Raw genomic sequence first — 27,998 nt, 5'->3', positions numbered from 1 at the left:
TGTAATAAGCACTTTTATCACCCAAAACAAATAAAAAGAAAACTATCACTTCACAGTAGCATTTTTAGTACACAGTCTACTAATATGGTTACTAACTAAAAGCATAACTGGTTCTCCCACTAGCAGTAAAATTTAACATTATACACTCCAATTTTATTTTTATTTAGAAACTCCCAAACAAATAGCTGTATGATGAAACCAAGTTTAAAAAAAGCTTTAATAAAGCTCTGTTTTACAGTGCTTAGTGATGGACGAAGAAATGTGCAGCAAGAAATACTCAATTACTTAGATTTCTTGTGTCAAGACCAGGGTCACCTGTGCTTTGTCATTAAAATAAATACTGAAACAGGACACACAGTGGCACACAGTAGGGAGTATCAGTAGTAAAATAAGCATATATGAAAGGAAGTGGAAAAGTATTAATATTTGACTGGCTGACAACATAAGTTATATGAAATTGGCTGATCCATGTAGCACCCAACAGCCCACGGCCTAAATTTATTTCTCAATGATGTCTTGGTTTTCGAACATACTCCAAAAGATCTACAGATGAAAAGAAAAGGTGAAACATTTACATACTTATCATCAAGAAGAGTGTAATGAAAATTGTAGCAATGTCTATAGTAAAAAGTCAAATGGTTAAAGGGTTTTTTTTAGAGTTTATTGAAAAACAAAGCTCTTCAACAAAGTTACTAGCAGCAAAACTTATAGTATCCTAAAGAATAAGGAATACTGAATGTGATTAAGATGTCTTCTAGCTTCAACCACAAAACTCCTTAAAGATTTTAAAGACAATATATTAATCAGAATCAGATTGTACTTTCAGACATTCTTTAATCTTATGGCCCAGATCAAATAGTTTTTGAAAATGGTGCACTTCTGTTTTAAATACAGGAGAAGTCAGGGTAAAGTAGTTAAAAAATAGAAAAAACATTGTTTTTGGGCAATGCATTCATAGCAACACTGTATGTATCTACAGATCTAAAAATAAAAGACAAGAATGTATGTGGTACTGTTACTCCATTTTGATTGTTAAAAAAAGGCGGGGGGCAGCACAAGGGTAAATTTTTTCACCTGTTACAGAACATACACTGGGATCTGTGGATAAAAAGTAATGAGATATCTTTTAAACAAGTATACCAGAAACTATACATCCACATGAGTGTTGTTCCTTTCAAAATAATCAACTTCTTGGGTTACAAATTTATACAAAGGCTATCAATATATATTGAACATATTCTGTTTTCTAGAAAGACAATCTTTTTAGTCTTTCCCTCTAACCAAAAACTAAGATGCATAGGTTAAAATGTTATAATCACGGTGACAGGCTATATAAATCTCTTTAAAAAAAAAAAAAAAAAGAGGTACTCATCAACTCAATTTCTGACTAAGAATTTATGCCATTTTTAAGGCTGAGCTGGCTTTCCTGTATCACTCAGCACATTCCTCGATAAGTCTTTCTCCTCTAGGTGCCCATGTGAATATTCTCAAGAAAATAAACACATTTTAGAGCTAAAAATTATCAGCAAGGCAAGTCCATTACTCAAATGTACACTGCAAATTAAGTTCTGAAGAAATTTTTAAGAATTTGCTCTTTTTATCCTCATCACTCTTCCTTCACAATTGCTAAGTTTACCAAGAGCTGTTTGCATATTTTATATTCAGTGTTGAAAACATAATCCTACTGATTAAAAGCTTACCAAAGCTACACCTACATCACATTCTGAACCTTAGCCTCAAACAAGTATCTGGTCACAACATTTTTAAAAATCGATGAATGAAAGTCCTCTATTTTGTATAAAAGAAGACTGATAATGAGCGGAATCATGGAAATTCTCAAATACACCAGTAAGCACATTAGTTACCTGTCGAGAAAAGTCATCTTTTTGATGTTTTGAGAATCTTGGAAATTCAGTGATTCTGAAATACTGGTAAGGGCAGTTTCAAAGACATGCTGATGGTAGATGCAACATGATAATGAAGAGAAACAGCCTGTCTGGTCTCCTCTTTCCAGCATGCCTTTTTTTGCTGAGGGTTAGAGAGAACAGAAGGACAGGTAAAAGCCACAGCAGGGTGAGGATCAAAGTGGTTTGGAGACCTAGGAGGGGGCAGAATACTGAGAATGAGTCCCTGGTGAGGCTAGTCGCCAAGAGGAAAAAACATCTTTCACTGAGACCAAAAGGAAGACAAAGACAAAAATCCACAGAATTTTGGCTGTAAGGGAGAAGTTAAGTGTTGAGATGGTGAGATAAAAGGGTTGGGAGTCAGGTGATAGACAGTTTGGAGAAAAAAAGAGAAAGGGGGGAAAAAAGAGACCTAGGAGTGAAATGAATGAGCAGTGGGCAGCACCAAGAGTCCCACTGAGAATTAAGAAAAATCAATGTGAAATGTTTAGTGCAGTTCCAGACAGTGTTATACTTAAGAGTAAACAATTCCAGAGATAACTTTAAAAAAAAAACTCTAAAAAAAATGACCTATTTTGGCTTGAATATTTGTGTCTGCCCCTGAATTCATATACTGAAGCCCTAGCCCTTACTGTATTGAAATTTGGAGATGGAGGTCTTTGGGAGGTCACTGAAGTTAGATGAGGTCATGAGGGTGAGATCTTATGATGAGATTAGTGTTCTTATAACAAGAGAGAGACTGCTCTTTCCAAGTGTACATACACAGAATGGGGTTCAAGGAGCACACAGCATAATGATGGCCACCTACAGGGCAAAAAGCCTCACAATGAAACCTACTTTGCCAGCATCTTGATCTTCAACTTTCAAGTCTCTGGGACTGTGAGAAATAAATTTCTGCTGTTGAAGCCACTCAGTATATGATATTTTGTTATGGCAACCTGAGGTAAGGAAAAACTCTTTAATACACCAGGGGAGGATACTGGATTTATGAAACAAGACCAGAAACCTATAAAAAGATCAGAAAAGGGGAGGGGGGATCGGGATGGGGAATACATGTAAATCCATGGCTGATTCATGTCAATGTATGACAAAAACCACTACAATATTGTAAAGTAATTAGCCTCCAACTAATAAAAATAAATGGGAAAAAAAAAAAAAGATCAGAAAGGAAGAATGACCTTTTGGAAATTAAAAACACGAGGGAGCTCCCTGGCCCCCTAGTGGTTAGAACTTGGTGCTTTCAATGCCATGGCCCCAGGATCAACCCCTCGTTGGAGAACTAAAAAAAATCTCACAAGCAGCACAGTGTGGGGGTGAAAAAAAATTTAAACAAGAAGCGACAGGTGATATATGTTCCAAAAAAGGTCAGAGATAAAACCAAGGAAATTCTCCCAGAAAGTTAAAAACAGAAGGCAAAGGGATAGAAAGCAGGAGAGAAAGATAAGAAAAACAGGAAATCAATGCTGGAATGCCAGAAAGAAATAACACGGAGAAAATGTGGCAATTATTAAAGAAATAATATAAGAATTCACCAGAATGGAAGGAAATTAGTCTTTATCATCAAGGCCTGCCAAAAGCTAAACATATAGACCCTCTCCAAGGTTTCAAGGTAAATTTTCAGAACAAAAACTCCAGAGAGGCAGAAAAATGAGTTACATAAAAAGATGTTATCAGAAATGGCAGGTTTTACAGATAAAGTAGGGACTTCAAAATTCTCAAGGAAGATGATTTCCAACCTAAAATCCTGTATTATCGACTAAATCTGAGACATTTTCAGACATGCAAGGTCTTAAAAATCTTAACCCATATGCACCCTTCCTCAGGACACTAATGAAAGATGTACTTGTCCAAAATGAAGAACAAACCAAGCAAGAGAAAACAAAAAATCTAAATTCAGTTGAAAAGTGAAACTGTTTCAGATGCCAGAGGGCAGAAGGCCTGGAAAGCAAGAGCCCAAACTGAGTCCAGAAAAAGGAACAGTCCTTATAGGAGACATTTAATTGTATAGAAAACAGCCTTCAGAGGGCTTTTGAGATGAGTCTGGAAAAACTTAGTGATGGGAACATAGAAACTTTCAAAGGAAACGAAAGACAAGATTGACAATAAGAAAAGCAAAAAAGTTGAACAAGAAATGACATATGGTGATAATAAATTACTCAAATGATCAACACTCCCAGATAGTATTGGGTTAAAAACTGACCACTAATCAAATTTTGCCACCCTTCTTAATTGGGAGAATAGAAGGAGTAAAAATGGGAAAATGGCATAGTAATCAAATTCTCAACTGTAATAGCAGGAAGCTTCTAGAGAAAGTAAAATACAGAAATATCAAAAAATACCAGCATAAGTATATAATTTAGAAATCTGAAAATTAATGCATGCTAAAACCAGTTCAAAGTTAAAAGCAGATGCCTCTGTGGAGCAGGACTCTGCAGTGAGGAAGCTAACAGCTGAGGACTGGTACTGTTTATTATGACTCCTTAAAGATTATCTATGCATATTATTTTGCTAAAAACCTAAAAAAAAAAAAGAGGTTTAAAAAAGACCTTTCCCTTCACTGTTCTACTCTTCTTCCTCCTCTTCAAAAGATAAAGCTTGTTAAAAAATTATTTGCATAAAAAATAATTCTCTAATTTTAAAAAGTCACAAATTTCAAAATAGTAGTAAAGCATGTATCAAGCTCCTACAAATAGTGCTTTTCAATCAAATCAATCGCCCAGGCATTTTTAAACTTTTCCTAGATAAACGTTTTGAGCATTTGCTATAGTTAAAGAAATACAGAATAGCACTAAGCAGTTTTATAGTGTAACAAATATTTTAAGCAGTCATTGCCTACATCCTCATACTTTTTTATGTACAATTTTGTTTTTTCATCCTGAACTCTATAATGCATCTGTTCTCCATGTCAGGATATCCAACATTCAAATTAAATGTGTATAATGAAATGATGCCTTAGAACACTGCACGTTTCATTTTGAACCTGCTTTAGAAGAGGGAAGGCTCATGCTTATTAATCAATGATTTCTGAAAGTCTTTCTAATTTGGAGCTCTGTAATACATTCATAGTGCCATGACACGTTTAAAAAATAGTCATCCTTAAAAATACTAGAATGTACTTTGAAAACCTATTACCTATATTCTTTTAAGCTACTCTGATCTAAAGAAAGAATTAAAGTTTATGAAAAGGGAAAATGAACATTAAAAAGTTTATTTCTAGCCCTGAAAGAACAAAATTATTGAACAAGGTCATCAAATACAGCAGTTAATGTCAATGTAACAATTAAATAATTGAATGGGATTAAATTAAAAATAAGTCAATAAAAAATTTGAAGACAAAACAGAAAACAAGTCACTTTCATTTAATTCCATTTCTAGCTACAAAAAAAAAAAAACAAAAAAAAAAAAACCCCACAAGACATTCCTACCAAAGATGTTCAATTTCAAAGTTAATTCTCTGCTTAACACAGAATGAAAGTATGTTTGACAGAATTATCATACATTTTTTCTCTCCATTTGGCAACATTCTAGAATTGTGAGTGAGAAAGACTTCAGTTCTCTCAAGGCCAGGCCGGTGCTCAGTTCTCCTTTGTAATCCTCACAGTATTCACCACGGTGTCTTTGTCAATGTGGTCAATAAATGTGTTAGTGAGAAATAAAATCCGTGTGTGTGTATGTGTATTTTCTTTTTCCCTTTCTTACACATACTCATATACCTGTGGGAAAAACTGATTTTAACGGTTTCTCTATTGTGGGAGCAGTTGAGACAAGGAAGACAATCTGCTTTTTATATTACTATGAATTTCACTATAAAAAACCCCAAAGAAGTTTAACCTGGACTTCAGCTATTGTCTACAATGATTTTAGACATTTCACTCAATATGAATCTCAGTATACTTTTAAACTTTTAGACTAAAAAACTAATGCAAAATTTTTAAGCACCCATTTTGTTCTAATTAGAGTTACTTGCCTGATCAGATCTAAAATTACTCCAAACTAGAATACAGTATATATAAACAAATATGCATTTATGTGAGCCCTACAAAGAAATACTCATAGGTAGTTTTAAATTGCTCATTAAAGGCACAGGGTCATTTAGGACTGTGGTAACTAGATACATCTTAAGCAGCTTAATATTTATATATTGAGGGAAAGAGAATTTATATTACGTGCCAGGCACTCAATACATAAAGACAGAGTTGTGTTAGCCTTAGTTTCTTATGCTAGCACAATCACTCAACTTGTTTTTTTTTACTATTCTAGGTAGGATAAAATATTCAATATTTTCATGGTTTCCCAGTTTTAACTGTCCCTAAAAGCAGCAAAAGGAACAGGAGGAAAAGGAAACTTTCAGACTGCCAGAGAGTCTGAAATATAATAAATACTATAGTAATATTGTCTTAACAACAAAAGAAGACTACTAAGGTAATTTTTAGATTTAAATGAGAATTTTCATTCTACAGTAATGACAAAAAGGGTAAATACAAAAGGCAGTTATTAAGAAAAAACCATGAATCTTGATTCAGATATAATTTTTCTTGTAACAAGATGTGAACATTTTAATTTAAAATTAATAAATCACAATTCTGTATTGCTTTTAAGATTAAGATTATTCAAAAATGACACAGTTCAGAATTAACCAAAGTATATTTCTATTACAAGTTAGTTTATCCAAGTAAGTAAAGAATAAACCACAGTGTAGCTCCCTTAACCTAGGAGTCAGGTTTTAATGACAAAGTCCGTTGCCAGCAATGGACATGCAGGTAATCATTAGAGAAGCTGTAAATACAAACCCAAACTGCTTCTATAAACTGAAAAGATCTTTGTTGAGTCACAGGCAAAAAAACGGGGCACTGGCACTACATCCAATTAATATGGTCTCTATGATTTATGTATAGAAGTGCCTTCTAGAGTGGTCATGAGGATCACAGTCTCGTGTCATCTAGTTGGTTTTCTATTTCACTGGGAGCATCTTCTTTATTATAATCCATCCAGACAACTATTTACAAAGAATGTCCAAATCTGGAACTCAAGAGACACTGTAGCTTTCCACCAGATAAACCAGCTTTTTCTGTAATTTAGTAATAGTTGTAGAAGGTCAATATAATCCAGAGAAAAATAAAATCAACAATCAAACTGAAAACAGAGACCATTAAGTGCTCTAGATACAAATTCCATGAATTATTTTACTTGTTTTTGTGTAACTCTCCAACATTGCATTACCAATTAAAAAAAAAAAAAAAAAACCAACCACCAGCCATTTCTATCCTTATACCTATATCTTAACACAAATATGGTGGGAATGATAGGAAATAAAACTCTATCAGTTCTCCTAATGCACTTCAAAACATCAAAATTATTTTTATTCACAATTCGTACTATTGCAGGATGGCAAGTAGGTGTGAAGTCAATTATGAGTGAATGGTGGGAATAAAAAGCCAGAACCAAACCACAGATTTTTCTCTTTTACGTGGCTCTTGCCATGTCAGAAGGGAAATACTGCCTTCAAGAGTCAAACAATTGAAATGACCAGCGAAGAAGAGGACAGGAGAGGAAGGGAGAAGAGAGGGCACTCGAATAATTAATGCTACAGGTCACAGACCTTTTTTAAATCTTTAAAATAAAAACAGTATTGCTATTAACAAGCACATTTCATTATTCCTTCTTTCTCCAGTTTTTTACATGAATATTATTTACTTATTTGAAAAAAATCAAAAGTAACTCAACATCTCAAATGACCCATGAATTTACTAAGAAGTACTTTGTCACTTAAGTTCTCACAGACAGTAGAATGCTGATAATGGGTTGGGAACAATGTTTATCACAAATCTCTACAGTTTACTGGTCAGAAGCTGCATCTCTAAGTAACTGACATTTCTCTTCCATTAATATAATCTTATCTAATTATTTTAGAGCTCACCAAGGTTCAAGTCTCTCACTTTGTTAACTCCAAACATTTTTCACCTTTAAATGGAAAAAAATAGTTAAGTTTTAGATTTTAAAATTCAATGGTTATTATATTATTTGCCATGGGAAGGGAGAGGGAGGAGTAGGGTGAGAGAGGGTTAATTAAAAAACAAACAAACTAGCTAAACTTACAACATATACAGAAACTTATCTCCAAAATGAAGGGGGGAGAAAAGAGGGAAGAGGAAAGTAGTGGCACAAAGTCCTAAAGCAAAGTCTGAGGAGGACACAGGAAGGTAAAAAAAAAACTCTAAGAATGTATAGTCAATGGGATTCTTTTTTTGTTTCAATGATTTAGTTATAAATATAGATTATTAGTCTTCTCTCTATACATGTAACAAATGCCAAACAACTCACTACCATGAAATTTCTAAAATTGACTCTTTCACATTTGCTTAAAAAAGGTAAAAATCACATACTTTTCTTCCCTTCAGCTCAAATTCTAAACTGAAATATTACATGTAACAACAGCTGGTTCTAACTTCTATACAAAGTCAAACCATACTGAGTTCCATTGCCAATATAAGGAGCTACATAATTTCCATCACACTTGCCTCCAATTTAGGCATAAGAAACACTTCTCAAAGCAATTCAAAAGGAGAAAGTCAAGGAAAAAGAAAGCTATGAAGAAAAGAGAAAAGAAGACTAGCAGATAAAACAAATACTCTGAAAAACTCAAATCTGCCATTCAAGTATTGAAAACACCCCAAAAGGGACAATGAATGGGATCTATTATAATGATATCAGAAAAATAAAATGCAAATCTCAAGCATGGTAAATGGCCCTGATGGGCTTTCTGCACAAAGACGTAAGGCTAGTGATTCAGTCCACAATTCCTTTTGGACCCTAAAGTTGTCATTCTGTTTTGCAATTTTTTCTTGGTTGTCTTCAGGAAGTAGTAGTTTATTTTTTTTTCTCCAGGTTATGCAGACCATTTCTTTAAACCCCAAAAGAATAATAATTTTCATATATTAAAAGACTTCTTTTAGAAAATGGAAAAAAGAATACGAGGCCACAGCAATGATGTTAACGGTTACTCTTCATTGCTTCTTTAGCTGCCATAATCAGTGGTGTCAAGCTGGATAATGGCTTGGCCAGTTTCAGGAAGGGATGCTGCCAGAAAAAGCAGGAAAAAATAAATGTGTAAATGTCACAAGTTTAGAAGCTAAATATTTTTTTTCAAGTAAGCCCTGAAGACTACTTTATAGATGATAATTTATTTAACAAATATTTCAACACCTATATAAAAGTCAACATAATCAATACATCACTTTTATGGTTGAAATCAGTGTATTCTTTTTAGTTCTTCCAGTACTATAAAAACTCAGTTAAACGATTCAGATACCCATGACTGCAATGAACTGGTGTGAGAACTGGTAATATGTAAAAACTCGTATTCTTATTCCAGTGTTATGGGTATTTTATTCCCAGCAGATAAAATCCTAAAATGCAGCAGCTGCCATGCTGCTGGTGATGAATGAACAGTGAAATATACTTATTAACCCTATGAAAACTTTCTGCTGGCTATTCAAAAAAGTCAACTTTTCCCCCAAATTGTATTATTTCCGAACTCACCTGTAACAATTCTCTGGCTGAACCCCTTTTCTCCACATCCATCTCCAAACATCGATTTAAGAAATCCCGAAATATTGGGGAAAGCTTCTCTGGATTTTGAAGTTCTGGGGTCCCATTAGTTGCTATCAGGTACAAGGCCTAAAAACACAAGAATAACTTTGACATACTTGAGACAGTTCAACAAAGTGAGAGAGTACTTTAAAAGTTACTTAAAGACAATTGCCATACACACTAAAGTAAGTTCTTATTTCTACCCATGTTGGTTAAATATTTTTAACTTTATATTTAGATGCTATAGTTCCCTGACTTATTTTTCAAAATTATCTTCACCCTTTTCTTTTTTTGGATTACAAATACACATTGGCAAAAAAAAAAAAACAAAAAAAAAACTACTGTAATTCATAAGGGTATAAAGAAAAATGACCACAATTTCACAATCAACAAATAGTATCTCATTTATCTTTCTTAAGATTTCTTTTCCAAGCTATACAACATTGTAAAACAATGAGATCTGTTGAAACCTTTCTAAAAAATTTTAAACTAGCTACATCTATATAACTATAGATAAACCGATGGAACACATAGGATTTTTAAGGCAGTGAAAATACTCTTTAAGATACTAATAAAGGACATATTATTCAGTATACATTAGTTCAAATCCATAGGATATATATGACATCAAGAGTGAACCCTAATATAAATTATAGAATCCATAAGATAATGATGTGTGAATTTTAGGCCATTCTGTCAGGTCTGTAGTGCTATCTCATTTTTGTTTTAATTCATTAGCAACTCACTAATGATATGATGTTGAAGATCTTTTTACATGCCTTGTTTGCTACCCATGGATCTTCTTTGATGAGTTGTCTGTTCAAATCTTTCACTATTTTTACATTAGGATGTTTTCCTTGCTGAATTCTAACAGTTGTTTTTACATTTTGGATAACACTCTTTTTTATCAGATATGCATTTTAGAAATATTTGGAAATATTTTCAATATTTGTGACTGGTCATTTCATTCTCTTAATAATGTCTTTCTCAAGAGAAGATTATTCCAATTTTAATGAAATCCAATTTATTATTTCATGGATCATACTTTGGATAAAGTATCAACCCAAGGTCACCTAGATATTCAACTGAATTATTTAAAGATTCTGCTGTATTACCAAAATGCCATCAAAAAAAGGATATCAGCTGACACAAATCATCAGTATATGAGTGCGTCCATTTTCTTGTCACCTAAGTTCATTTCTCTTTACATGACATTTCCTTCCAAATTTTCATTTAAAAATTCCATTCTAAGAAATAATCTCCGAGCTAGCAGTTATTTTCAAGTTAAGATCATAACATTGTTATGAGCTTCTACACTTTCATCAAAAAGGATTAAGAGGGAATCCCATACCTATGGTTGATTCATGTTGCTGTTTGACAGAAAACAAGGAAATTCTGAAAATTCAATTAAAAAAATAAATAAATTGAAAAAAAAAAAAGCACTTGCATTAGATACTTCTCCTCTCCAAATACTTAGTAACCTTTTCTCCATTTTAGGATAAATCTTATTATACTCCTTATCTTCATTCATATTAGTGATTATAAGCAGCCCAGGTCTCCCAGTCATCCCTCAGTTTCTCCATTCTAATACCCATTTGGTTCAGCATATTCCCCTTTCTGAGTCAAATTTTTTCATACAGTTCTCCCTACCCCCCCCCCCCGCCAAGTATTTTTCTTTTTGAGGCCTGGCTCTTCCAGGAGGACTGGGCCTCACCCACAGTGCTCTCCACACCTCTGTACTTACACATCTGAGCCTGGAGACCAGTGTTCCTTTGGCTGCTCATTGCCTCTGTGAGCTCTCTCCCTCCTATTCTGTGATTTCTGGGCTTTCAAACTCATATCTACTTTTCCTTGTTTTAAACATCTCCCAAACACTGTTACTATCTCTAACATGACTCATATTCATGGCAATTTCAGTATACAAACATGCTTGTTACAGTTCCTGGACGTCCTCTTTGATGTTCTTGTCTGCCCACCTGCCTCAGCCACACACATCCCATGGTCACATGCTATGCCATCGGTACCAGTAACTGCAACTATTAAATCTCAATTGTACTCCACCTCCTACCTTTTTCACTCCTAGTACCCGAATGCTAGCATTCTTTGACTCCAATGGACTTAAATTCCCACTGATCTTCCAGTGTCTGTCATCCCTTTCACATGATCACTTCTTTGACCTTCTCACACTTCATAGTATTCACTTGGCTAAACATGGCTAAAATTCTGCCTACTTCTTGCCTATACCCATGCAGCTAAGTATGGAGGAGGAAAAAGATAGACCCCTGGTACCGGCATCACTAACCTCACAGGGGCCCTTAGGGCTTCCAGCATTCACACTAGGTATCCCTGTTTCACTCACTCTCCCTCTCTCCTGTCTCTGTTCCAAGACACCATACATTACATTCAGTTGTCATGGGTTCCACAGCTCCTCTTGGCTAGAGCAATTCCTCAGACTTTCTTTTTGACAACTTTGATAGTTTGGAGGAGTACTGGTCAGGTTTTATATTGTATGATGCCTCTTTACTGGAATTTTTCTTTATCTTTTTCTCTCATGATTAGACTGAGATTATGGCTTCTGGGGAAGAAGATCAAAGTTAAGGAGTGCCAGGGCTTCCCTGGTGGCTCAGTGGTAAAGAATCTGCCTGCTAATGCAGGAGACACAGGTTCGACCCCTGTGTCTGGGACAGTCCGGGAATATCCCTGGATAGTCTGGGAATATCCGACATGCCGCTGAGCAACTAAGCCCATGTGCCGCAACTACTGAGCCTGTACTTTAGAGCCTGGGAGCAGCAACTACTGAAGCCTGCGCACCCTAGAGCCTGTGCTCCGCAACGAGAGAAGCCACCGCAGTGAGAAGCCCACTCACCACAACTAGAGAGCAGTTCCCGGTCACTGAAACGAGAGAAAAGCCTGGGCAGCAGCGAAGACCCAGCACAGACATAAATAAATAAATAAATAACCTAATTTTTAAAAAGAGTGCCACTTTCATGACATCATATCAATGGTATATACTATCAGCATGATTCACCACTGATGGTACCGAGCTGATCTAAGCCTGGTTTAGGTAACGTTTGTCAGGTTTCTCCACTGTAACGTTATTCCTTTCTCCCCCTTTTCAAACTGTGCTCCTTGGAAGGAAATTCTCTGCAGTCTACAATTAAGGAAAGGGGAGTTAGGATCCATCTCCTTTGAGGTGGAATATCTACATACTTTATTCAGAATTCTTCTGAATGGGAGGTTTGTCTCTTCTGCCATATTTAGTTAATCACTTTTGTCATTTTACATACACACAGGCTCTTCCCTCCTGTCACTGTTATATTTAAACAATTTTATTTTTTTAAGATACTTAGATAAGAAAAATATTGTATGTATATACCAACATAGCTACTATTTCTAGTGCTCTTCATTTCTTTTTGTGGAACCACATTATCTTTTTCTTTCTGCTTAAAAGACTTCCTTTAATATTTCTTGTAGTATAGATCCACTGGTGATAAATTCAACTTCTGTATGTCTGAGAAAACCTTTATTTTACCTTAGTTTTTACAAGATTGTTGGCTGTAGATTTCTTAGTTGACTGTTTTTTTTTGTTTAAAACTTTTAACATATATCGAACACATACGAGAACACCTAAAGTTGTCTCACAGCTCACTGATACTATTTCATTTTTTAAGAAATTTATTTCGGTCCTTATTTTTCATATTTATTATATCTATGATTATTAAATCACTAATCTATATTACCTGCCATTAATACAATCTCAAATTCTATAGTTACTACCTAAAAGTTAGATTTGAATTAAAAAAAAAAAAAACTTTCAAATGTCTCTATTTAACTCTTTTAACATCTGGAACGCAACTATTAAAATTATTTTAATGACCTTGTACATGAATTCTTTTATCTGTGTCAGTTCTGGGATGGTTTCAATAGATGGATTTTCCCGCTCATTATGGATTGTATTTTTCTGCTTTTTTAAACTGCCTGGTATACTCTGACTTGATTATTTCGGTGCTTACTGCTTTGGAACTGTGCTGCTGGAGAAGACTCTTGAGAGTCCCTTGGACTGCAAGGAGATCAAACCAGTCAATCCTAAAGGAAATCAATCCTGAATATTCACTGGAAGGCCTGATGCTGAAGCTGAAACTCCAATACTTTGGCTACCTGATGTGAAGAGCCAACTTATTTAAAAAGACCCTGATGCTGGGAAAGATTGAGGGCAGGAGGAGAAGGGAATGACAGAGGACGAGATGGTTGGATGGCATCACTGACTCAATGGACATGAATTTGAGCAAGCTCCAGGAGATAGTGAAGCACAAGGAAGTCTGATATGCTGCAGTCCATGGGGCTGCAAACAGCTGGACATGACTGAGTGACTAAATAACAACCAATTAACTTATAAATATAGATGTAGCACTTCCAAAAAAAGTTGGTAAGTTGAATATATCCTAAAAACTAGGATCAATGCTTAACTATGCAGCGCCTCAGGATGCAAGCCATATCTCTTCTATTGTTTGTCTATGCCCATTAGACCTGGTGACCTGATCTCAGAGCTTTAAAAAATTCTACAGCTAACAACTTTATATTTCTATCCTGGATCCCAGACTTCCACATTCAACAGCCTATTCAATATATCCACATGGACACTTGGATATCTTAACAGGCACCTCAAACCTAACATGTAAAGATGCTACTTCCTGATTTGGCACCTGCCACCTCCACTTCTCTACTTGCAGTCTTCCCCATTTCAGCCAAGGAGAGCCTCAGTTTCATCACTCCAATTGCTTAGGCCAAGCTCCTAGGGGCATCTCTCCCTCTCTGTCAGGTAGGCTCTCCTTTCAAAATACATTCAGAATCCAACTACTTTTTCCAGCCTCCCCCAACACCATTCAGGTCTCAGCTATCAGCATTTCTTGCCTGGATCACTGCATCAGCCTCCTAAAGTTGGTCTTCCTGCTTCTGCCTTTGCCTCTCTTGAGAATCTCTTCTCAACAAAGTAATCCCATCAAAATCTAAGAGTGATCCTGTTAAAACATAAGGAAGATCACTTTCACCTCTCTATTCAATACTCTCCAAGAGTCTCCTTGTCTTACTTGTGCAGAAGCCAAAATTCTTACAAAGGCCTAAGGTACCACAGTTGGCTTCATGTCTTAACTGATCCACCTTTTTTCTCCTGCTGTGTACTCAATTGTAGGCTAGCTATGCTGGAATCCTTAAGGATCTCTGAATACTTAAGAAATGCTCCTGCTTAGGGCCTTTACACATGATGGAAATGTTCTTCCCTTAAGTAACTGAGTTTCACTCTTATTTCCTATGTTCAAATGTTACCTCAGTGAAGCCTCCCCAACCACTCTTTTGAAATCGGACACTTGACTCTCTGCCTACCAGTCCAAGTACTTAAGGGTCCATCATTTAACATATTACATTATTTCTATTCTAAAAATTGTCTTCCTCCCCCTTCTATAGTGGCAGAAATTTTTGTTGGTTCTTTCAGACTGTACCTTACATAGCATCTTATTGATCTGAGTGTCTTGAGCAAGTTTTCAAATCAGTGTTTGCCAAACATATGAATGAAGTCTGGCAGTTTTAAAAACTGTTCTGCAGTGTTTTAAAATTAATCACTTCTATATAAATACTTTAATTGCTCAGTTGAACTGGAATCTCTGCAAGAGGATGAAAAGCACTAGGAAAATGAGCATCAAAATCCAACACAGTCTCGACAGAGCACCTTCTACATATACCCATTTCACTGGCCTCTGTAGCTCATTTTACAGCATGTCCAACTTATTTTGAAAAAAAAAAAAATTTTTTTTTAATTTCTGGCAATAAGTCTGTAGTCATGTATGGTATTTCAAAACTTTAAAATAATTACTTCATTGAGATGTAATTCACGCCACCCTTTTAAAATGTACAATTTAAGGTCTTTAGTATATTTGCAAGACTACAAAGCTATCACTAATGTCTAATTGCAGTACATTTTTATCCTTCCAAAAAGAACACTCACATGTATTACATTTCCTCCTCTCTTCAGTTCCTGTAAACCACTAATCTCCTGTCTCTATGGATGTGCCTGTTCCAGAGACTTCATAGTCAGTTGATCCTCATTATTTGAGGATTCCATATAGGTGAATTTACCTGTTCACTAAAATTAATCTGTAACCCCCAAATCAATACTCTCAGTGCTTCTGTGGTCATCTATAAACATCTGCAGAGAGGTGAAAAGCAGCGTACTGTTCAGCATTCCTAAGGGCAAGAAGGCTATGATGTGCCTTATGGAGGAAACGTACTAGTTTGATAAGCTAAGTTCAAGCATGAGTTACAGTGGCTATAAGTCCAACACGACTGAATCAACTATATATTAAATAAAGTGTATTTAAACAGAAATAGATATAAAGCAAACTGAGGTACTGATCAACTGACAAAAATGTGATCAAGGCAAGCAGGAACCTAGCCCTATACTTCCTCTAAAAGCAACGGTTCAGTATTTGTTAATTCAGTGTTTGCTGTTTTATAGAACCTAACTACCACAAATGAGGAATCAATCAACTGTAAAGGGAATCTGACAATATGTAATCTTTTATGTCTGACTTCTTTCACTTATCATAATACCTTCAAGGCTCAATGCAGCATGCATCTGTACATCTTTCCCTTTATTAAAGCTAAATAACATCCAACTGTGTGGACATACTACTTCTGTTTATTCACTCAGCAGGTGACAGACATCTGGGTTGTTTCCACCTTTTGGCTATTATGAATAATGCTGCTATGAACATTTGTGGACAAGTTCTTGGGTGAATATATACTTTTAATTCTCTTGGTTATTTACCTAGCAGAGGAATTGCCAAGTTACATGGTAACTCAATGTCAATTTTTAAAGAAACTGTCAAACTGTTTTCCAAAGTGCTATACCATTTTACATTCCCACTAGCAATGCATGAGGGTTCCAGTTTCTCCCGATTCTCACCAATACTTATAATTTTCTGCCTTTTTTATTACAGTCATTCTAGTAGGCATGAAGTGATCTTACTGAGGTTCTGATTTGCATTTCCTTAATAACTACTGATATGGAGTTATATACGGTAATGTAAAAGAAGGAAGGAAAGAGGGGAGGGAAGGTAGGAGGAAGAGAAGGAAGGGAGAAAAGAAGGAAGGCAGGAAGGAATGGAAAGGAAAAAGAGAGAAAGAAGGGAAGTTGGAACTCTACCTCAGCTGCTGGAACATGAAACCGTTTAAAGTCTACTGACTTCATCTGTTTCTGGGGACCCTCACTCTTTTGTCTGAATGTGGACTTTTTTAACACTGCCATCTACTCAGCCTTCTCACAGATGGCATCCTGCTTCCCTCTTTGTACCTGGGGGTACAGAGGCCAAAGTTCAAAGTCAAACCTGAAGGTCATATCTAGAGTCTCTTAATTCTACAGAAAACTGAGCAAATCCTTATTTATGTGCAAATTTAGAAACAATACAGCTTATCAAAAAATTACAAACTCTTTAACCTAACACATTCAACTCAGTAACTCAGAAGCAAATGTTTTTTAGATACAGAGTGACAGAAGAGACTGGGTTTTTTTGTTTTTAATCAATCTTGTATCCTAAATCCTTGGCCAGTGCCTAGCACATGCAAGTTCTAAATTAATGATTTTAAAAAAAATTATTTTTCTGAAAGTAAGGTTAGTGTTTAACTGGTCTTACCCTCAAAGGATTTTCATTGAGGTATGGAGGCTCTCCTTCTACCATCTCAATAGCCATGATACCCAGAGACCAGATGTCTACTTTGGGGCCATAAGCTTTCCGTGTAACCACCTCTGGTGCCATCCAGTATGGCGTTCCAACCATGGTGCTCCGCTTACTCTGCTCAGGGGTGATCTGGGCGCAGAAACCAAAGTCAGCTACAAAACAAAAAAAAATACAAAACATCTTGAGTTAATGGTGTCCATGGGTTGTTTTAGGAGTTTACTTTATATGACTTAACGAATTATATTTCAGTATTCAATCTCTTAGTTTTTAAGAATGTACTAATAAAGTAAACAAGAATGGGCTTCCAGATATTTTGATGTTATACACTCTTACTTTTTAACTTTTACTTCCCAAAACAAGAAGGTAAATTATTAGGAAGGTTTTTATTCTAAACAATTAATTTTATCCTAAAACTTTTAATAAAGTTGAAAAAAATCTAAAAGAAAAAGTTACCAAAGCTGGACACCAAAACTGTGTCCACTGTCAATCAGGTAAAGGTCAGGAAGTGGACACTACTTTTGAAGAAAAAAAACAGAAGCTAGAATTAATAAGAAGCATATGAGAGCCCAGAAAAAGAACACATTTAACTGCAACTGTACCCACAAGGTCTTCACCAGCATTACTCTATTCCAACCACCTCATTTTATAACTGAGGAGCAGGATACCTAATTTAGAACCCAGCGTTAATTCAGTAGGAAAGTCAACATAAGAATCTAGAACCATTTCCTTCCTTCTACTGTTAAACTCATTCTATTCCATGTGTAAATACTGTTAACATTTAGGTCTGTAAGTTCTGGACTTTTGTTATGCATTTCCAAATATACAAAAACTATCTACAAACTGCTTGGTTTATTTTACTTAAATATTTTACTTAGGATACTCTGTAAACTGCTTTTTAAAACTATTTTTAGAGATCTTTCTGTATTACTATATTAACCTACCTTATTATTGTAACTACACAACTTTACAGAATATAAAAACACCATAATGTATTTAACCATTTCTGTACTACTAGATTATTTTAGATATTGTTGGCTTTTCTTTACAAGGTTGCAGAGAACATTTTTGTACTTATTGCTGTGCATATGTTCAGCAATTCTATAGCAGACAGTCTTAAAAAAGCAATTGTTAGGTCAAATCATAACATTTATAGCTAAAATGAGTGCTTATAAAACTGCTTCAAGTACCTCATAAGAAAAAACATACCACATTATAACTTTATGATAGGTACATTTATTATTATGACTTCCATTTTACAAATGGGAAAACTGAGGCACACCAAGATCATTTATCTAGTGAGTGGCAGAGCCAGGGTAAAATAGTATCCCAAAAGGTCAAATTTAGTTTACCTGTGTAGCCACCAAAAATGTATGAGAATATCAACTTCTAGCTTTCCCACTAAAATTACAATTATTAACTATATATTTTGACCATCCGATAGAAACTAAATCCTCATTCTTGCAGTTGAATAACCTCTGAAGGATTTTTTTCCCCCCACTTTTTGGCTGGACTACAGAGCTTATGGGATCTTAGTTCCCCAACCAGGGACTGAACTCACACCCCTTACATTGAAAGTGCAGAGTCTTAACCACTGGACCATCAGGGAAGGCCCTGAAGAATCTATTTTTAAAAAGAGATGTTGGAAAAGGAGCCAAATTCTCTAGGCAAACAGAAGAAATAGTTTCTGGTCTCCTGATCCAAGAAATATCTTGCATTTTGCATAGTTGGAGAAACCTCAGTAGAAGTTCTTGAATCCTCCAGAGGGCATGATTGGAACTGAGATTACAGCCAGCAGAAGAAGAGAGTTTCTTTTTCCCCCATGACTCTATCATGTCTGATACAGAAGACAATTAGGGAAAGGGGTTTACAAACGATTTCTCCCTAAAAATGTCATCTCTGATGTCTGGGTCACATAGGCCTCTCCTAATTAGACCACCATCTACCAAACTGAAACAAAGACGAACAGCATAATGAGAAAAATCTACCCCAACAGGTAGCAGAGACAAATCCAAGTTTATGTTTGGAAGACAGAACCAACATCACAATAGTACCAGGCACTGCTCCTCAGTGTTTTACATTTTTAGTACTCAGAAAAATTCTCTGAGATAGGTGCTATTATTTTCCTTATCATACAAATGAGGAAACAAACATAAACAGATTACATAATTTCACCTAAAATTATTCAGCAAGTAGCAGCAGATCCACTATTTAAACTCAAGTTGTCCAGCTGATGGTTCATATCTTTTTACTACTATTCTCCCCCACTCCATGTATTGTCATAAAAATGTTAATAGCAGGAAAGAGTTTTTACTTAAACAAAAGGCAGAAAATTATAATTAACATACAAATGTTATCTGTTCACTTGTTACTCACTAAGTTTAACAGATCCTTCCATGCCCAAAAGCACATTGTCACTTTTGATGTCTCTGTGGATCACTTGATTAGCATGTAAAAACTCCAATGCCTGTAAACACTGAACAGAAAAAAAACACCCATCAATGAAATAGTCCCTGAAAAGTCTAAGGGAAGTTCATATACACTACTTATCTGAGTACCACCTCTAGTATCTAGCAGAAGACACTCTAATAATACATTTACAGAGAAAAAAATTCTGTCATATGCAAAGTTACAAAAATAAGACACCTTAAATAATAAGATCCTGCTCTTCCTACTCTGGTCTTACCCAGAAACAACTATTAAATAATGTCTTATCTAGTCTTATTTCTGCCACAGGTTATTTAATACCATAAGAATATCACTTAGTCTTCAATGTTCTCATTTATGAAATGAATGGGTGGGTCAATATAATTTCTAGGCCTGTTTAGGTTTAAATTTAAATGTCTACAGGTACACAGCACTTGGTAAACATGCACAAGGCTTTTGAGATATCATTTCAACAGTAATGGGGACTTCCCAGGTGGTTCACTGGTAAAGAATCCAACTGCCAAAGCAGGAGCCACACGAGACGCTGGTTCGACCCCTGGGTCGGGAAGATCCTCTAGAGGAGGAAATGGCAACCCATTCCCGTATTCTGGCCTAGAGAATTTTAAGGACAGAGGAGCCTGACAGGCCACAGTCCATGGGGTTGCAAAGAATCGGACATGACTGAGTGACTAACACTTTCCCTTTTCAACAGTAAAGGATAAACTCATAATCATTCCTATCTGAATCTGAGATACTCAGAAGTCTAATCAATATAAGACACTGGGTAGTCTATGTAAAATGTTTTCTTCCTTTCCTCTATGGTAGGTTTTACATAAAGTTATATCCATATCCTAGATACTATGCCATATATCAGAAAGCACTGAGTCAAAAGAGCAGAAAAAGTACTCTCACTTCCTTAAAAACAGAATGAGATTAAATTTTTAAAATTTGCTTGCTATGTTTTTTTTAATGTAAACCACATATAAATTGTAACTTGGAAAAAGTTGTTTTTATTTCTTACTCGCATTAAAGTAGAACAACAAATAAAGTCTGTACATCTTTACAACTAAAAATCTCATTCAAAACACTACACTACTCAAAAAAACTAGAGTAACTGTATATTACTGCATCACATCTACCAAGCATTTAAGCAGATTTCTGAAAAGAATAAATCCCCAGAAAAATACTTGTAGTATGAATAAGTAGAAGAACTCTTAAAATAACTTTATACCAATTAGGAATAAATAGAGGAACTCTTAAAATAACTTTATACCAATTATGAAAAAAATTATTAGAAAAACAAATTAAGTATAAATAAATTCTTGTTTTTATCAACTTTTAAGTGACCAAACATTCTTCGTTTTTTCAAACATTCATTGTTAAGGGATATATTATTAAACTATCATATTTAAAACTATTAAAAAGTTCTTATTTCCATCCTTCTGGAAACAATCACGAAGATTATCCATTGAATGAAGCATAATTACACCAGAATTAAAATCTTTGAAGAATACTTTTTAAAAAAAAATGCCAAATAAAAGATGAAAAAAGAAAAATATCACATACATTGTTCTTACATGAACAAAGGTTATAATTTACTTATAATTCACTGTAAAAATGAGGGAAGCCAAATCACAGGAAACATAACAGTTGTAAGAACTGTCACAATTTCACCCTTTGTGACAATGATTCCTAGGATTCTAAGTAGTGTCTCAGTTTTAACGACAATAGGCAAATCATTAACCCAAGTTTCATCCATAGGAAAAAGATTACACGGAAGAAAGAAAGACTCACTTTTGGCTTAGATGCAGGCAATGTGACAGAATTCTACTGGCCTAAACAAACAGTGTGTCTCAAAATTCATTAATGAATATCATTTCATTGGTCACCTTTAAGGAAATCAATAAAACCACAAGCAGACGCATTAATTAACACCCAGGGAGAAGATGTGTACCACTTTGTCCTTGTTTCCGCTGTCGAGTGTTTTTAATGGCACCCCCTCTTACCCTCAAAAGTATCCTACTTGAATAAATAAATATTTCCCCCTTTTCAACTCTGTTAACCACATGTTACTGTAACTTATCAAAAAAGGAGCAAACTCACCTCTCTGCACACAGCAGCTATCTGCGCTTCATCCATGCATGTCTCTGTTACAACATCAGTAAGTGATCCTCCAGCTAGGTACTCCATGACCACAAACAATTCATCTCCCACCAGGTAACTAAAAGAGAACATACAAAGTACATCCACACTTTCACTTTTTCTGAATACATGGCACTCTATATTGAAGATTTCAATTATTAGACACCCTGATAAAAAAAAACCCAGAAAGCTGGTAGCTTTGATAGCTAGGAAGAACACTGAAAAGCTGCTATGTAACAGCACAGAAAAGCAAGAGAAGGTCATTATGATTTTCCTAAATCACTTTAAAATCTGTCCACAATTCTAACTTGAGTGTGTACATAGATTATTCCAATTAAAATCACCCTGTATGGTATGAATTTCCAGATGATGGGAGGCCTCCAGGAGATGGAGACCTGGAAAGATTAGGTAACTCATACAAAGTCACATAGCCAGTAGGTGATAGAACCAGAGTCTGAAACTAAGCACAACTGGTCCCAAAGCTTATGGCTTATCTTAACCACCCATGCTTTACTGACTTGAAATACTATTTTAAAAAGCAGAGAAATGTACCTGGAAAGTTGATTTCTATAAACATGGTCTCCAGAGGTAGGCCTAAAGTCTACAAGTATGTTTTCTCTTAATCCATTCAAAACAAATTTAAATATGGAAATTTAAAAAGTCACCTATAATTCCCTATCTCCAATACAATCACCACTGTAATTCTCACTTATTTTTCTATTATTTTTCTTTCATTCACATAGACATCCTGCTTTAAAAACAAATCCGTTGTAAGGGAATTTCCTGTTGGCCCAGTGATCAGGACTTCGTACTCTGACTGCCAATCCGTGGGCAGGGAACTGAAATCCCATATGCTGCATAGTGTGCCCAAAAACAAAAAAGGTTATAAAATACATAATTTTCTCTTCTACTTTTTATTCTGTTATTTAACATCAATTCCTAAATTATATGAGGTTTTGATAAACATGTTATTTTCCCAAGACAAAATATAAAATAAAATTGACCTGAAAGTTTAAAAATTGAGTGGCCAATCACCTCTGTATCAAGACATGAATCACAGCCAATCTTTCCTTAGTGTTTCTGCTCCTGATCATTTGTACTTATTATGAGCACTAGTAGCAATGTCCTTCATTTAACTGCCTTCTCTTGATTGCCAACTGATACCTAAGTAGAAAAGGGACCGTCTAAACTGTAACATGGGCTTCCCTGGTGGCTCAGTCGGTAAAGAATCCACCAGCAATAAGGGAGATCTGGGTTCAGTCCCTGGGTTGGGAAGATCCCCTGGAGGAGGGCATGGCAACCAACTCCAGTATTCTTGACTGGAGAATCCCCAAGGACAGAGGAGCCTAGAGGGCTACAGTCCATGGGATTGCAAAGGGTCGGACACGAACTCATTGACTAACAGCACAAACTGTAACATGCTATTTTCACCTCTCTCCCTACTTTGAGTTTACTTTTCAGTGTTGACACTCAACCCTAGCCTGGCTAACCTCCAAAACCATTTTTCTCCCAATGTTTAAGAAAAATTTCTATTTACCTGTCCAAGAAATTAACTATGTTGGGATTCTTTAATTCTTTCATCACCAGAATCTCATTAATGATCAATTCCTTCTTTGGCTGTTTCTGTAAGTTAATCTGCTTAATAGCAACCTATGATGGAAACAGGGGAAAAAAAATCAGAAAAGTTTCCTAATTCTCTTAGAAAATCATAAACACTAATAAGTTAATCATCTAATTTACTACATACATCCTATACAGTGAGATTATAATTTACTCATAGGCAGTACTTTCATTTCCACACTGCCTATGCACAATTCTTTGTAATACAGAAGCCCCAATATTTTCAGATTTCTCTTGAAATCTAAACCCAAGGTCAGTCTAGTGCCAGGAATTAATCCTCTTTTCATCCAAACCGGGAAAATAGTTTTTAAAATGTTTATTTATGAAACTAAACACATAATTACTTCTTCTTTCCCCTCAATAGGAAGATACTATAAAATTATCTAGAGTAATCTTTCAACATATTCAACTGAAAAAGAAATTCCTCATTGATTATTCACAGGCAGGTCTAGGTTCTTCCTAGAGTAAAAGCTAATGGTACACCCATAAATATGAAAAAGTTGCTTACCTCTTGTCCCAGTGCCACATCAGTAGCAGTGAAAACTGTCCCAGAAGCCCTAGAGAAAAAAAAGACACAAGCAGATTTAAGATTTCTAAATCATTCTCATTTATAACATCCAAAGACTTTATACTCAAAACAACTGAAAGGGGGTTAAAGAACACCGAAGATGGAACATATTTAAAAAAAGTAAAAGCAAAAACAAAGGGGGTAAGAGTAAGAAAAAGAGGTAATCCTTGTGGCCAAAACTTATGCTAGAAATTTGTCATAAATTTCAGACCTACAAAAATACAGAAAAAAGATCAGACAAAAAGAAAACAGTAACATATACTCATGGATTTATTTCCCTGCTTAAGAAACAAAAGAACTACAAACAAATTTAAAGGTTCTTATGTGGCCTTTCCAAAGGCATCCTCCCTCTTCCCCAAAGTAATCTGTGCTGTACATTCACTCTGTATTTGATGTGCATAATTTCTACATGTTTCTCTATACTTTACTAAGGACACAGGTGTGTACCACTACAGAAGATATTTAACATATTTTTAAAACTTCATATAAATGATTTCATTTTATGTATTTTCCTATAATTTGCTTTTCTGATTCAACACTGAATTGAGGGCTATAGTCTATGGGGTTGCAGAGTCAGACATGACTGAGCAACTAACACTTTCACTTTTTCATACCACTATTTATTTATCCATTATTAGGCTCAAGGATACTAACATGATTATCAATTTTTTGTTATTAAAACCAGAGGTGCAATTAAATTTTATTTTTAAAAGGAAATTCATAAAAGTTTTCAAAAAGACTTAAGCGCACTCTCAAAACTCACAGAATAATTTCCAGAGTATTAACATTAAGAATTCAAGATGTTCATCTGCTCTCAAGCAATAGAAAAGAAAGATTTCAGTTAGCATAGTTTAAAATACAAATTATTGGGAATTTCCTGAGGGACCAGTGGTTAGGACTCTGAGCTCCACTGTGGGAGACCTGGATTTGATCCCTGGTCAGAGAACTAACATCCCATAAGTCATGTGGCATGGCCATAAAATAAATAAATAAATAGTAATTTTTAAAAATGCAAACTATTGAACAAAATCAGAAGGACAGTAGAATTAAAGATCCATACTAATGATGTGACTAAAATGCATTTAAAGAAAGAAAACACTATAAACTTGAAGTAAATTTTCTTACTGTCCTTTAAATATTTGGTGGACAATTTTCCCACCCATCTAATCTCTTACCACCAATGTGAAATCACACTTAAGAAGCAGCAATGTACAATCACTAAGTAGTACAGTATTTTAATAGCATCTAGAAATAAGTTCAATACTTTTACACAAATCCAATACTACTCAGAGAATACCTTAAGTGTTTAATGTCAGTAGGCAAAAGAGTTATCAAGCTGGACATCAAGAAAACATGAATATTCTGGTAATACAGTCACAAATACTTACCCTTGCCCAATTTTTTCATATCTTGTGTATTTTTTCTTAGGGTCACCTATGCTTACAATAGTTCCTATTTTAAACAAAAACAACAAAAATTTGGAAACTCAGTCAAGCATTTTAAAATTGTAAACTAACTCTGATAACATTATTTCTTTTAATAAACTCCACTGATTTTAGAACATACATAACACTAAGTTTCAAAAATAATGTATGCTTCAAACACAAGAAATAAGCAATAAAAATAAAAAAGTACCAGAAGCAAGAAGATACATTATTTCTACTAGGTTAGACTTCCTAATGTCTTGATTATCCTACCACTTTCTAAAAAATGACAGCATTACAGAATGACCAACTATACTAGTTTTCCTAAGACTCAGGGGGTTCTTAGGATGTGACATGTTAAATTTTAAAACTTAACCGGAAAAAAAAAAAAAACTTAACCGGTCAATTCCTGGGGAGAGGGCAAGTTGGTCATCCTACTTTTCATACTCCACTGAAATGTATCAACATTAAACTAAAGGTAAGTTATAAAACTACTTACTATGAGAAAAATATACATATAAAATATCCAAATGAAAAACCCTAATAGCTTTTCTAACTCTTCTCCTATATCTATCTTTCAATATATTTAGTAAATCACTTACTGCTATAAAGATTACTCTAATATAAACTAATCATACATCTGTTTAAGAAAAGTTCACAAAGCCACAACTAAGAAACAGGTTTTAAAATTAAATTAAATTTAAATTAAAACAGGATTCAGTTTAAAAAAAAAAAGGTATGATTTTGTACATAAAATCCTAACATAGTCTTGTTACAAGTAAGTCCAAGCATGAGAAAAATCACACTAAATTTTCACTTAAACTTTCACAAGGTAAAAGGAGAGAGGGACATATCAAAGAAATTTACAGAAATAAACCAATTTTATATAGGTACTCAGCCTCAAGCCTATAGCCAATCTGTAATATTTTTCCTTGATTCCTCTAGGTCAGTGTCCTTTATAACTGTAGTGGCTATAGACTTGTAATGAGATACTGCTACCCTCTCTCTGGCCTGTATGTATTATTCTGGGGCTTGATCCAGGCCAATGATAGTTGATGGATGAAAATGGAGGAAAAACACATTTTATACTTACACATATTATCTAGATAAGACATTTGGTTTATTCATTTAGGGACATTTTGTATTCTACAGGTGTGCTTAAATATATACAAACTTCCTTTGATAAAGTTTCCAATTAGGACCCTTAGATTTGGCCCTCTGAGAAGTACTGCTCCCCAAAATACTGACTATTGCAAAGACGCTGCTCACGAGTCGGCACATAATAATAAGCAGGCAAAGAAGAGCATTATTTTGGCTTTACGACATTAACTGAAGCTGTTGTTCCTAGGAAAGAACAATTTAAGCCAAAATATAAGGTATAAATTAAGACCCATCCAGGCCAAATGTTTCAGGGGCTGTTAACAATTTAAGAATAATGTATATTACTCAGCCATTAAAAAGAATTCATTTGAATTAGTTCTAATGAGATGGATGAAACTGGAGCCCATTATACAGAGTGAAGTAAGCCAGAAAGATAAAACACCAATATAGTATACTAACACATATATATGGAATTTTAAAAGATGGTAACAATAACCCTATATGCAAAACAGAAAGAGAGACACAGATGTACAGTATAGACTTTTAGACTCTGCAGAAGAAGGCAAGGGTGGGATGTTCTGAGAGAACAGCATTGAAACAAGTATACTATCAAGGGTGAAACAGATCACCAGCCCAGGTTGGATGCATGAGACAAGTGCTCAGGGCTGGTGCACTGGGAAGATCCAGAGGGATGGGATGGGGAGGGAGGCGAGAAGGGGGATCAGGAAGGGGAACACATGTAAATCCATGGCTGATTCATGTCAATGTATGGCAAAAACCACTATAATAATGTAAAGTAATTAGTCTCCAACTAATAAAAATAAATGGAAAAAAAAAAGAATAATGTAAAATGTAGGCAACATACTTAATTTCTCCATAATCTCTTCATCTGTCATTTTGGCCTTCTTTTTCTGTTTGTCTGAAGTCTTGGCACCACCATCAACATTAGAATCACCAACTGGTGCAGGAATAGGATCAATTACAGATCGTGTATAAATCTGCAGAGAAACAGTTAATTACTAAGACTTGAAGAAAAATATTTTTAGGTATTCTTAACCGGCACACTATTCAATTCTTTGATTTTTGACAAAAACTAAGTTGTTTTCAGTGTTCTAAACAATGAGAGTAATACTTTCAGACTTGTTTTACCGAAGACTGGTAACTAAGAGCCAATGTGAAACATTTTTCTTAGGAACATCATATACATATGTTAAAAGTTCATACAGCAAAACAGAAGATCTGTAAATGAAATTTAGGTGCAATCAGATAAAAAATAATGTGCCAGAAATGAAGCAGAAATAAATACAACTTTAAAAATCGTATTTTTCTACAAGAGAGAAATAAAGAGCAAAAGAATGGGAATCCTGATGTTGCAATGTGAAAGTGTCAGTCACTCAGTCATGTCTGACTCTTTGCAACCCCAAATACTATAGCCCCCCAGGCTCCTCTGTCCATGGCATTCTCCAGGCAAGGATACTGGAGTGGGTTGCCATTT

At 35.0% G+C, this 27,998-nt stretch overlaps 1 protein-coding gene across 1 annotated transcript in view; it reads right to left on the bottom strand.

The window, feature by feature from the left end:
* Positions 1-198: 198 nt before the first annotated feature.
* The window catches only part of PAK2 (p21 (RAC1) activated kinase 2), an 87,185-nt gene continuing 59,385 nt past the window's right edge, over positions 199-27,998 (bottom strand). Inside the window, exons 7-15 of the mRNA XM_043473269.1 lie at positions 27,369-27,501; positions 25,367-25,430; positions 23,919-23,967; positions 23,328-23,440; positions 21,752-21,869; positions 19,598-19,697; positions 17,180-17,376; positions 9,444-9,581; positions 199-8,981 (exon numbers count right to left, since the gene is read on the bottom strand). Coding sequence (XP_043329204.1) covers positions 8,895-8,981; positions 9,444-9,581; positions 17,180-17,376; positions 19,598-19,697; positions 21,752-21,869; positions 23,328-23,440; positions 23,919-23,967; positions 25,367-25,430; positions 27,369-27,501 — 999 coding nt within the window. The 3' untranslated portion in view covers positions 199-8,894. The remainder of the gene's footprint in view (positions 8,982-9,443; positions 9,582-17,179; positions 17,377-19,597; positions 19,698-21,751; positions 21,870-23,327; positions 23,441-23,918; positions 23,968-25,366; positions 25,431-27,368; positions 27,502-27,998) is intronic.

The sequence above is a fragment of the Cervus canadensis genome, chromosome 7, assembly GCF_019320065.1.
Source record: "Cervus canadensis isolate Bull #8, Minnesota chromosome 7, ASM1932006v1, whole genome shotgun sequence".
Lineage (NCBI taxonomy): Eukaryota > Metazoa > Chordata > Mammalia > Artiodactyla > Cervidae > Cervus > Cervus canadensis.
This window is presented reverse-complemented; position numbering and strand designations above follow the sequence as displayed.